Source organism: Chelmon rostratus, chromosome 7 (assembly GCF_017976325.1).
Source record: "Chelmon rostratus isolate fCheRos1 chromosome 7, fCheRos1.pri, whole genome shotgun sequence".
Classification (NCBI taxonomy): domain Eukaryota; kingdom Metazoa; phylum Chordata; class Actinopteri; order Chaetodontiformes; family Chaetodontidae; genus Chelmon; species Chelmon rostratus.
The window spans coordinates 19,494,873-19,507,755 of NC_055664.1; the positions used below are offsets into that span (position 1 = coordinate 19,494,873).

At 41.0% G+C, this 12,883-nt stretch overlaps 2 protein-coding genes across 3 annotated transcripts; one reads left to right on the forward strand and one right to left on the reverse strand.

The window, feature by feature from the left end:
- Positions 1 to 1,932: 1,932 nt before the first annotated feature.
- On the forward strand, positions 1,933 to 5,675 carry LOC121609277. Its single transcript, XM_041940863.1, has 7 exons — positions 1,933 to 2,015; positions 4,225 to 4,337; positions 4,455 to 4,547; positions 4,653 to 4,721; positions 5,059 to 5,170; positions 5,249 to 5,550; positions 5,670 to 5,675. The coding sequence occupies exons 2-7, from the start codon at positions 4,245 to 4,247 to the stop codon at positions 5,673 to 5,675; spliced, it is 675 nt and encodes a 224-aa protein (XP_041796797.1). The 5' UTR covers positions 1,933 to 2,015; positions 4,225 to 4,244.
- Positions 5,676 to 6,614: 939 nt separating this feature from the next.
- Positions 6,615 to 11,400, reverse strand: zgc:112083. Of its 2 annotated transcripts, none has more exons than XM_041940941.1 (10): positions 11,291 to 11,389; positions 10,616 to 10,818; positions 10,067 to 10,293; positions 9,873 to 9,984; positions 9,622 to 9,774; positions 9,456 to 9,530; positions 9,108 to 9,228; positions 8,210 to 8,348; positions 7,952 to 8,076; positions 6,615 to 7,798 (listed from the first exon to the last, which is right to left on the reverse strand). In XM_041940941.1, exons 2-10 carry the CDS (start codon positions 10,764 to 10,766, stop codon positions 7,366 to 7,368), a joined length of 1,536 nt encoding a protein of 511 aa, XP_041796875.1. In that variant the 5' UTR covers positions 10,767 to 10,818; positions 11,291 to 11,389; the 3' UTR covers positions 6,615 to 7,365. The 2 variants fall into 2 exon arrangements, with proteins under 2 accessions (XP_041796875.1, XP_041796874.1); XM_041940940.1 differs by having other exon boundaries at positions 6,616 to 7,798; positions 11,337 to 11,400.
- Between the last annotated feature and the right edge of the window lie 1,483 nt (positions 11,401 to 12,883).

The following is a 12,883-nucleotide window of genomic DNA, read 5'->3' on the forward strand; positions in this document are numbered from 1 at the left end:
CTGAAGTTATATCGGGAGTGGACATGTTTGGAGCCAACAAACGGATTTACTCACACTGATTGTGTGAAGCGCTCGTCTGTGCCCCGGTGTCGAGCTCCACGCTGACCTCACATGCTGCTCTGCGGCTCAAACACCGGCCTCCTGTGTTTCAGAAAGAGCTGCATTCGCAAGAGGTGAAAAATGACAATGTAATCAGACAGTTGTCTTGTCCAAGACGGTCAGCTGAAGCACTCACTTTCCACAAAACATAAATAGTATTCTTTGCATGTATGGTTAGTCATCATTGACCGGAGAACATAATCCACTGTCTTCAGTACCTTTAAACACCTTTAAATGTGAAATAGAAAAGTAAAATGTGAGTAGATTAAGTACAGTATCTTTACTTTTAGAGTAAAAATCCCAAATCGCTTCATGTCGATAATGCTTAAAAACACGAGTTGATCTTTCTGCATGTTGTCCGCGTGAAGCAGGAACATGGAAACAAAATAAAGCCATTCTACTCGTTATACTCATTACTGGGCAGGTTTTGAGCATGTATAAAAATGCTCTAGTTTTGAGTGTGCTTTCGATAGAGATACTATTACTGTATGTCTCACAGTGCAATGCACAAAAGAAATGGAGGAGCTGTTCACTCCTGCAAAAGGGAACATACAAGAAAGAAAATCTTGAAAAACAAAAAGATAATATAAATCTGCAGAAAGACATTTTGCATCATTTCCTGTTGGTAAAATACGCTGATTTCTTGTAAACCAACTGCAAAGACAGTGTAGTGTATAATGAACAGCTAGTATTCTACTACAGAACTGAGACACAGCAATAGTCTTATTATTCCAAAATAGTGAAACTTGCTAAAAAATAATTAAAACTACATAATAAATAGGTTGTACACAAAACGATTTATTGGCATTATATAATAGAAATCTTAATTACATATATAATACAAATAAGACAAATAAGCACTTTTAATAATTGTAGTGTTACTTCTTTTTAAATGATATGATTTTGGGGCATCTTAAATTATCTGCTGAGTACAAAAAATGAGTCTGTGTCAAAATAATAATAAGAATAATAAAAATAAAAAAAAGACTGACCAATAGACTACACAGGCTGAAAGTGAGAAGAAAGGAGGCCACCCATACACTTACAACACATACATACACAGCCAACATGCACAGAAGAAGAAGAAGAAGAAGAAGAAGAAGAAGAAAACTAATTTAGCAATTTCAAAATGAATCTTTTGAGTTTTTAAGTAAACTCAACTTTACAACAAAGATGAGAAACTTGCCTGGGTGTGCTCATAGTTCAGTCAACACAGCATCCTGCTGATAAAACACAGTATAAATAACAGCATATTAAAATGCACAAAGTCCCATAAATACAACAGACAAGCTAGAAATAAATTACCTTAAAGTGCAAAAGGTTTAGAATTCAGTCAAATCACCAAAACATATTAAAACACCTGCATAAGCTAGTGTCGGTATGAAGGGTTTGGTTACTTAGTGTTTAGAACATCGCATGTTGCATTATATGACATTATAAATGGTCTGTTCATTTATGTGTTTATATGTCCGATTGTCTGTGCAGCGTCTCTGTTTGAAAACCCCTCCTGTTGCTACATAAGCTGTCTTTCTCTAAACTCAATTAGAAGGGTTTAGGGGGCTGATGGGATTAGTTTAAGCCATTAGGAGTAGTTAATGGTCTTTCCTGGTGTTGGTAAGTAACACTGACTAATTGGCCAAAGCCAGCAGACAGCTGACACCGGCTCACAGCGACAGGTGGAACCTGAAGTCACTGTTTAGGATCTGTAGAGGGGATTTATCCTCCTGTTAGCTGAATGGATCCACTCAGTTAATGTGGCTGATGTTAAAATATAAGAAAGGACATATTAGAGGTCTTTATCTAGCTATCCGTTGGTTGATAACAAAAGGCTGGGGGAGCTGGACGTTATTCACTGGATAATTACCCTCAAACATCAGGAGGTCGAGATTTTACGCCGACTTCACTTCATCTCACAGGTGAGAAACATTTACACAATGATTGTATTTGTTTGTTTTTTTTTTTGTTTTTATCAGAATAGGGAAACACTGCATGAAATAGTGACACCACGTCTTTGTAACTGTAAAAGGTGCCAGTTCACATGAACAAACAGCTAAATTTTAATTTCTGTTGTCTTTTAAGCCAGAAGGATAGCTGCTATATCGTTCTTCTCCCCTGATTTTATTGTCTGCATGCAGCAATCTATCAATTCAGGACTATTTACATTATTGCTGCAACTGTTTTAGGGTTGAACAATTACTTTCATAATCAATGAATAGATCACGTACCAAATTCTCAACCAGGTCTGGTCTATGAAATGCAAGAATATAGTGAAAAAAATCCTGGAGCCTGTCTGTCAATGTCTTGTTTTGTCCACAAATATTCACTTTAAATCACATAAGATAAGGAAAAACAGGAAATGAACCTGGAACCAGTGATTGTGTTTCACAATTTTGGCTTAAAAATGACAAACTTTGATCAGAACAATTAATCGCTGAGGTGCAAAACTCATCTTTTGGCAATTTGTGTGTGTTTTACTAATTGCAAGTGTTAAAAATGAGTTCAAATCTGTTAATGTCTGATAACGGAGGAGTGCTGAGGATGAAAAGAGACATTAGTGCATCTCAGGATTCGCTCCTCGTGCACTCAGTCACCTGCACGAGCCGTTTCCGATGCCTCATTCACTGTTCGCTCCAAACAACCGGCTCCTTCACCAGATTAAGAGGTTTCTATGACACGCTGACACGGATGAAATTTAGAGAACATGGGATGTGTAACCTCCAGCTAATCTTGTCGTTATGAGAAAGGAGGGATCAGCCAATCGGATTGCCGCGGCCTAGAGAGGTTAAAGGGGCACTGACACAAGCGGCAGGGTGGAGGAGCTTCTCAGAAACAGGAAAGAGATCCTTCGTGGAAACAGTGGCTGTGTCACAGAGAGGAATCCACCTTTTTTTCATTTAAATGCGGAGAAGGAAGATTTACGAGCATTATTTACTCTCACACAGACACTTCTCAGACACTCTTTTAGTTTTGATTTACAGTGATATGAAAGAAAGCAGCTAATCCTCACGTCTGAGAAGCTGAAAGCAGAGAATTTTACTCGGAAATGAAATAATCAATTATCAAAATAAGCGCCGATTAATAATAGTAGATTTTTTTTGTATTTGTGCACATCATAGGCTTCAATTAATATTTCCATTTCATGCAGACAAAAGTGTTTTTTAATGCATCTCAGGTTCCTGTTGTTCTGTCCTGCTAAAACTTTGTCGTCTTCAAACATTAACACACTTAATGCACAACACAGTAAATCACAGTGGTTTCCTCCTCTAGTTTAAACTGATACACCGCACACCACAGTGCTGCCCATTCACTAACAGCATTACTAATCATGTGTCCTTGGAACGGATGGGTCCTAAATTAATTAAATGGATTGGCACACTGAATGCATCAATTGGATTACAGTCTGTAATGCAATCAAACCAGATACTGTCATTTGCATGTGATTTGCAAGGCAAATTGCCTGAAAATAATCATATGTTTTACCATTTACATTAGAAGGAATGTTTATTCTTAGTCTTGCGTCTTGACTGTAGGGGTGACCCTGAACTGCTCCACACATTATTTCAGACCAGCACGTCCGGATTCCAGCGGGCCTCGAACCTGCCTCTTTCGTGCCAGGAGCAAACTAGTTAATTCCAGTTCCTCAAGCTCTAGAACACACCACGCAGGCTGGTACGACCGACTGCGCTCCCAGTTAAACACGTTTACTGTTTTCCCTCTAGAGCAGAGGTTTTCACACGGCGAGGGAGCGACTGATCACTGATTTGAAACTAATCTTTTTCTCCAATGTCCATCATAAAAGAAAGTCTATAAATCCACTTCATAAAAAAGGTGCTCCGTATGACTCCAGAACTTCCCTGCAAATCCTCACATTTTTAAGTATACCTCAGTATTAAACTGATCCAGTTACTGTTGCCTGCACGGCAGTGGGCGCATTGCAAACAGGGCTTGCTAATAATTAATTCGGCACACTTTTAATGATGCCAAATTTGCAAAAAAAAAAAAAAAAAGAAAAAATACAGGCAAAGAAAACTGAGCTGATAGCTAGACAGACCTACTGGGACTTTGAACACCCCTGCTATAGACCGTACCATCCCGCCTGCTCACACTTGCTCACTCATATCTCAGCAGCTCATCAACATCTTCGCATGCATCAGCTCAGTCACCAGCACGCCTTCGCTCCCGTCCTGCAGCAGCCCTCGACCGTCCTGCCTGCTCCACCGGGACCTCGGGACAGTAAGGTCAGGAGACGTGTCATTATGATGCACTGTTCACTTTTGCTTAGTGGTGACTTTATTCAAAACTTCACCTCAACCTTAAACAGATTTAAAGTCACTGCCTTTTACCTCCTGCCACAGTTCAACATGCACCTTCCCAGAGGAACATCCAGGCCCTCTTTTGTTCCGGTCACTGTCTTTCACAGATCCACACAGAGGCCCTTCAGGTCAACAGTGAGTCCGACAAGCAAAACTACCATGTCAGTGCTGCAAGTGAAATACAGAGAGGTAGAAGTGAAACTACTGTCTTACTTATGTTTTTTGTTGTTGTTTTTTCAGAAACGAGGGAGATGGGGTGCACTGCATGTCTGCATTGCCTGGAAGATTTATTACCATGAACAACACAAGGTAATGACTAAATGCATTAAAATTTTAGTCACAGAAACGAGCGGATTCAGGAAGTTTTTAGCCTTTTTTGTGTGAAATCGCTATAAAATGGATCCATGATGTGACAAATTTATTCTAATTATGATTTTTAATGGGTTTATAGCTAGAAAAGGTTCAAACTCAGTTTTAAGGAGCTACAACTACAAGGAAAAAAACATTATACATTTTTGGAGCTCATAAAACTAAAGAAAAAAATCTTTTAGTTAAGCAATGTTGTTATTGTGAGTTTTATACCTCTGCATCTGATTCTAAAACTCATTTGGGCTTTACAAACTGTATTTGATGCATAATTTCACAGAAAATGCAGACGATGCCTGACGGTCTGACGGCTGAGCATCCTTCCACCAGCCTGCCTGTCTCGGCGCAACACAAGGAGTCAGACCAGCCCGCCTACAGACACAAGAATCTGGGTTAGTTTACGAACGGCAGTGTGAGAAATCAAGCACGGTATGTGTCGCGTTATTAACGCTGATCATCTCCTTTTTTAGACCCTCCATGTGAACGCTCAGGGAAAATGACTGAAAATGCGAGAGAATTCAACAGAAGTTATCCCTCTGACCTTCACACGTCTTTACCCCTCCACGGCCACAAGAGGGAGACACTGGAACAGCCCTCGAACCTGCGCTGGAAAGAGAAAGCTGCTGAGGAGACACACAGGGGCCAGCAGACTGACAGAGCAAAGGACTTACCTCTTAGAGACAAATCTTGGGATCCAGCTGTGGAGCTTGACGGCAGACGCGGCGGCTCAGTCGACAGGAAAAGGCCGCTTGAGTGCGACAGCTTCATGAAGGTGAAGAGGATGAAGCAGGAAACTGCAGACAATCAGTTTGATCCATCTCATACACATCCTTACTCACACACCGTGCCAGTGCAACATATAAGTGATCTGCCTGCCCTGTATCCTGACAGCAGTAGATGTAATGTCACCAGAGCTCCTGCGGGACTGGTCTCTTATGCAGGAGTCGAAATGCATCCCTACCAAACTGCATCATGGGAGCAAATGAGGGACGTTCACAAGAGACCTGATCTCCACTTGAGACAAAATGCTCTAAAAGGTTATTCAGTGAACACCTGCAAAGCCATCAGGATACCTCCTGCAGCACAGAGGCAGACAGAGGCCTTTCATGGTTTCGTTGCGCCACCTCTTTATCTCCCTGTTGCTTTGAGGCAGCAGGAGACGGTTTACCTCAGAGGGAGGGAGTTTCTAGACTCACGTCAGAAAAACTACCACCTCCAACGCTGCAGGCATCAACTTTCTCATCCTGGCTTTACAGCAATGCCCTACCTGGGGCTCCAGGGTCTGTGTGACAGAAAAGGAGAGCAGCTATTCCCATAACAGCTCATTTACAGTACATCTGTTAAGTTCACTGGTCACCAAAAGCCGGTGGAAGTATAACAGATACTCTTGGCAGTAGAACAGCTTTAATTAGAAGATTCTTAATAAAAACATGGTGCTCTGGAAATTTGACCGCACCGATTCCCTCAATGGACTTTGGCACCTGTACAGTCATACTTGTGCTGTTATGATTCCCCCATTTAATTGGTTATTTCATTAAATACACTGAGACATACTCTATGTGCTTGTCTATTTTTTATGTTGGTGCTAAGATCGAGTGCAGCTGAGTTAGGACTCTACAGCCATGCTGGCGGCTCTGAGGCTGTACTTTGAGCTCTATGCTAATGTCAGCACGCTAATATGCTGATGTTTACCAGGTTTACCACGTTCACCATCTTTGTTGAGCACTTCACCAAGATAACATTTGTTAATTAGCACTAAACACAAACTACATCTGAGGCTGACCAAGGATCAATAAAGTATTTTCTTTATCCAGATTAATACATCAGAATTTATTAGTTGATTATATTTTCTATCAATAATCTGAAAGTGCAAAGTATAGCAACAAAAGGTATCAAACAAATGAAGTAAAACGCGCACTAATTCCCTCTGAACTGCAGTGGAGTAGAAGTACAAAGTAGCATGAAATGGAAATACTTAAAGTACAAGTACCTCAAAATGTACAAGTACAATAGTTGAGTAAATCGACTTCCACCAGTGCACCACTCAGCCACTTATCATGCTACAAGTATGACAAAAAACAAACAAGAAAAGTTTACTTTTGTATCAAAAATGTATTTAAAAATTGTAACAATAAAATTTTGCAACTTTCCAAGACTACAATGAAAAATTATGTCTTCCTAAATGCTTTGTTGAGCAACACCACGGAAATGTCACAGAAAGTGGAGTGAAGAAAACTACATGGAACTGGCTTTGTAGTGCTTTTATCTTCCTCATGTGAGCTTTTTCAGAAACCTGAAATTACGTTCAAAAGGGCGATGTCAGCAACGGGACACGTCACAAAGCTAAGCTGAAGCATTAGAGCTGCTTTAATGAAAGTGTGGAGAGATAACCATCTCAATGTAAGACCACTATAAAAACACTTGAGTCCATGACAGAGCTTTGGCTAGAAAGAGACGGTTCCAGCCACGTCTCCACTGGCGGCTCCGCATGCATGTTGCAGAATATACAACAGGCAAACCAGTTTCATTGCATAACAGCTAGAAGAGAGCCTGCAGTGGACGCGTGGTGCAGTGCAGCGTGGAGGAATCACACCACGTCCATGCCCAGCCCCCGTGCTACCTCCGTCAGAGCCTGGACTGCTCCTGATGTCCCACTGCCATCACAGTCCTCCTGGGGTAATCCTCCAGGCTCCTCTTCAATGTGAGGGATGGTGCTCATGACACAGTACACGGGAGAGTCACTGCCTCGGGGGCTGGGCTGAGACGAAACGTCTTCACCTCCAGAGAGCTCGGAGGAGTACGAAGAGGAGGAGCTGGAGGAGGGCGAGGAGGATCCTGCAGGGGAGCTTCGGCCGCTCTCCGGTGTGACCGCAGGCCTCTTGTTCCGGCTGCTGGTTCTCTGACTCTTCCGGAGGCTCTGCGGCTTCTTGGCCATGTTCTTCATGATCTCCTTGGTCACCTCCACAGTCTCAAACCGCACCATGTTTACTTTGAGGAAGCCGTCTACATCCTTCCTGTATCTGTGAAGAAAGTAACCAAACATTAAATATTTATGTCAGTCTTTACTTATCTTATAGCACTTTGAATTATATTTGATGCACCGCTGAGGGCTGAGAAGCTGAGTGGATCTAAAAAGTGGCTGTTTCAGCGGTAATCAGCTGACGTGATCTCACCTAAAGCGGGAATGTCCAGAGGGCCATTTCAGCTCGTGCTTCTTGCGAAGGTGAAGTGTGAGAGTGTAACACCAGGAGAAGACCTTATCACAGATATGGCATTTATATTTGGACATCCCCCCGACCTGTTGGTAAATATCAGGTAATGACATGGACAATAAAGCATCATTATAACCGTCAATAAGATCACAGCAGCTTGTAATGATTATCTAAATAGGCGGGATGCTTTATGCTGGACAGCACTTGATGCTAACGAACCTCGTGCACTCTCTTGAAGTGGTGGTTCATGGTTTGGAATGTGTGACAAGAATAATCACAACCCTCCACAGTGCAGTGATACACGGTGCCTTCATTGTGAACCTCTGTGTGCTTTTGTAGATCACGCTGGTTCTTAAATCTGTAAAAACAAACAGAAAAACAACAGCAAAAAGATTTTATGATGCTGATATGAGTCCAAAGAAATAATCCAGAAATAAGGGCTGTGCAATATGACCAAAATCTCATATCCTGATAGTCATTTCATATCTCGCCAATGATACATATAACGACACAGCACATTCTCCGGAAATTCAATGAATCGTTTGTATAAAATGACAACAGAGAAAGGCCTTTTTCTTATTAGATTTTGAATTATATACAAGTAAACAAATTAAAGCTTCTTACACATATTTAATTTGTAAAAAAAATTCAATCTACATGTAACAAAACATAAAAAATTAATGTGTAAACAATGAAAAGGTAGAAAAACACAGAAAACTCTTTTCAACAGCAGCATAATTTGCAAAGTACAGTTTTCTGCTTCATGTCAGACGAAAAGGATGAGCGAAAAACAGCATGTTACTGAACGTAGCATTACAGGTAACAATGTGTTGTCCATCTCTTCTATTTTCTCTCTTTCATTTTTTCCTTCTGTGCAGGACTTTGTAACAAGTTAGTAAATGCTACATAAAGTTTTCTCACCCACAAAGAGGTAATGAACCATAACCTTTATGATAAATCAGTTTAGAGATGTCGAACTGAAATAGCTGAAACTTGATATCACTAATCCCAAATTTGTGAGAAGACGCAATTTAGAGTTGTATAGAATCTAAGTATTCCCCTGATTCCCTGATCCAGTTGTTGTCAACAGGAGATCTAATCAGCTATTAAGATCTACCTCTTGTCACAGAAGTCACATGGGAAGGGCCGCTCATCACAGTGGCGGAACCTGATGTGGATCTTCAGAGCTGCCAAAGTGGTGCAGGTCATGTCACAGAAGGGACACTTCACCTGATTCACTGGCAATAAAAGAACACCAGTAATAATTAAATATACTACTTAGTTCCACTTATTTTAATGTGAGACAACATTACAGTTACATCTGGGTAAAACAAAATATTTCAAATAATGATTCAAAATCATTAAACAAAAAACTTTCATTTTCAAACATTCATGAGATCAGACCAAACTGTAAAAATGTACAATGCAACAACAATTTCAGATCAGAGTTGTAGAAAATGATTACCATGCTGACGGACATGATCCCTCAAAAGCCTCTCGCTGGAAAAAGCTTTACCGCAGTGTTCGCATACCAGCGACTCTGTTCAAATGAGACATGTGAACATACGGAAGTCAGCATTTATGCAATACGTTTAGCACAGAAATGATACAAACTAACGTGCCCTTCTCACCTACTGGCTCCGCCTGCCTGTGCAGGTGGTCAAACAACTTCGTGTTGCTGGAAAACATGCTACCACATGTAGGACAGGCTACAAGTCTCTCCTGGGTGTGGCTCCGCATGTGTTCTCTCAATCGGTACCTGATCTTGAAGAAAGCATCGCAGCCTGTAATAAAAACATGAAATATACATAATATTATGCTAGAGTAGGTGGAGCAGGACACACAAGGACCATCTGATAACCTCCTCTTTGCTCAGTCATACCTGTCCAGTGGCAGAAGAGAGCCTGCTGTTGCTGTGGGAGAGACTGTGGCTCAGCACTTTCAACATGATTGTCCACATGTCGGTAAAACCACTCAGGGTTGTTGAATGTACTCTGGATGAAGACAGAATTAATTTTATAAAAACGGTGCTATCATTTGATGATGAAATGAGTAACTCAAACGGAAAATACCTACATCACAGTGCTCCCACTGGCAAACGTATCCGTCTGATCCTTCGGGGACCAGGTTGTTGCTGTGCAAGCCCTGGTTGCAGCTGGGCAGATCAGGACGGGACTTGAGTAGTTGTGACCCGATGAACTTGAGCTTACCGTGGTAGTTGTGAAAGTAAGCATGGACCTCCAGCTCCGCGGGGCTACCCATGGATAGAAATTCACATCCATTCCAGAGACAAGCATACTCATCTAAACAAAGAGAGGATAGGAGTAATTAGTGCCATTAAGAGAGGATAAATATTGGAGAATGTACAGGGACTGTGTTGAGATTTGAGTAGAGCCGGGCAGTTAACTGAAAATTCTGTTAACTGTATGTGTGTGCAGGACATATCCGAGTCTTTACTTGACAATGATATATCCTGTACACATAAGCCAGTCTTTCTACTTTAAAATAGCTTCATCTAGTTTACAACTTTTCATTATATTGCCATATTGATTGTCATATTGATTTCAAGTCCTGTCTCCCAGCCCTGCACGTGACATAGCCCGACTCTTTCTGTTTGTCCCTCACCCAGCTCTTCCAAGGCGTCGTTGTCTCCCAAGTAGTCCTTTAAATGCAGTGACATATGATCACTCAGCTCCTCCATGGTGTGGCCCTTGAAGCTGCATGAAGCCCACTCACATACCACCTCAAAATTGTCTAGTCTTTTAGTTGTCATCATGATGGGGATCACTGTGTGCTCTGCAGCTGCTGCTACACACAATCCCGACCACCTACACAGAAACACATTCAGCTACAGACATTACAAGAGAGAAAAACAAAGTGTGGGCTACTACACCCTAGCTATGCAGTTTCACTAGTTAGCATATAATGCAGCTAGGCGTGGCTACAAACTAACTTAGAAAATATTTTAACCGACGTTAGCTCAAGTTCGCTGATCATCTAATGTTATATTAGACTATGTACGCATTATTTTTGCTGAAGGTTACATTACCAAGAAAACACTTGCAATCGTTTACTAGCTAACGAAAACCGTAACTAGCTAACAGTTAGCCAGTAAGATTACTTCTAGCTTAGTATGTTGTGTTCATATAAAAGTTAGTATTTTGGCTAACAGCCTAGCTGCCACTGAACCTGTCACAGGTTTGCACTGTGTCGGACTTCTTAACAACTAACGTTAATCAACACTTTTTAACCGTTTAACATGAGAAATATTTGACAGCTTAATATACAATTTGTACACACAGACTAATATTTCCGACACTTGTGAGAGACGAAGTTTTGTAAATACTTGTTACGGCTATTAACGTCACTGGCAGCAGTAGCTTAGTATTTCTTCCCTCCTCTGAGCTTGTCTGCGTTTGTTTATTTCCGGTCAGCCTCCAAGCGGAAGTTATTCTTCTTCGTCTGTTTTTCAGAACGAATGAGGAGTAGTACATACCGCCTGTTAGTGGCCGGGAGTGGTCCAAGAATTTGAAAACTGGAGCAAGTGTGAGATGAGAGGTTGTCTCGGTAAAACGGAAAAAAATCCAAACTAAGTCAGTTTTAGAGAGAAAAATGGGACACTTAGAAACCTGCTGCTTATAATAAATAAGCTCATATTAAGTTATTGTTATTATTAATAATTGCCGTACAGTATTTAATGTGCAGTTATACTGAAGTTAATTAATTGTGCCAGCAATAAAATTTGATTTTCTGTATTGGATTCATATTAGAAATTTATGGTTCCTAAGGCCTGAGGAGGTAGCCAAATACTAAGATTGATGCATTAAGTGGTGACCTGATTAACCCTATCAGTTCAATCCTTTGCTTAACTTCAGTGTTCTGATTTGCAATTTTCCTTGAACGCCACTAATAAATTTTTGCAGTGCTATATGTCCCTGTGTTTAAATGTGAGCCAATGCCACCACCATCACTGTTGTTTTTTCATGTGTTTTTCTCATAATCCTGACATAGAGAGCCTGACTGTGGTTGCTATGTTGCAGTGTTTTTCCAGAGAGCCTGACTGTGGTTGCTATGTTGCAGTGTTAGTTTTTCCAGGTTGTATTAAAAAGTTTCTCTGCTGTTCTTATTATTCAATGTCCATGATATGAACAGAGATTAGAGCCAAGCAGGAAGAGAGGTCATTTAATTCCTGCGAGAACTACATATCCCATCCAGCCTGGGGACACCTTGGACATGACCAAGAACTATGGGCAAGGAGAGGGATATCTGAGCCACTTCACAGACTTTACTGCAGCCACTTTTATTTTTATACAGGTTCACATGACTTGTGCATATGCAATAGATCCTAACCACTAGAGGTCATAATTTGCTGACTATCAGCACCACAGGAAGCAATGTCTCGCCTGTCCCAGAAATACAATATTTCCATGAAGGTGTATGCAAGTCATCCAATATAGTTCACTGATATCAACAATGCAGGTGGTTAAAAATAGCCATTTATGTTGCAGTGCGCATTTCATCCAAATGTGAATTCCATTAGGGTTGTCACACTTGTGTGTCAGAGAAGGTTTTGATGCAGACTCGTAAACTGGGATCTCCCATCTGGGGTCTCTCCACACACAGGAGGGACCACATGCTGTTAATTGGGCTTTAGTCGACATATTCATTTCATGGCTAGATGCCATTTTTACATAAACAGGCCTTTTTTGGTTATAACAGTAAATAACAGTTACTGCTTCAACATGTCAATTGTATTTTGAACAGTGTCAAAGTGTATGAAATTTCAACTCAGCTCTTTCAACACAATATAATAAGCGATGTAGGTGAGTCTGTAACCAGCCAAACAAGTCTGTTAGAGAGGGGACAGAGCTTCGGCAGCTCCTGTGCCATCAC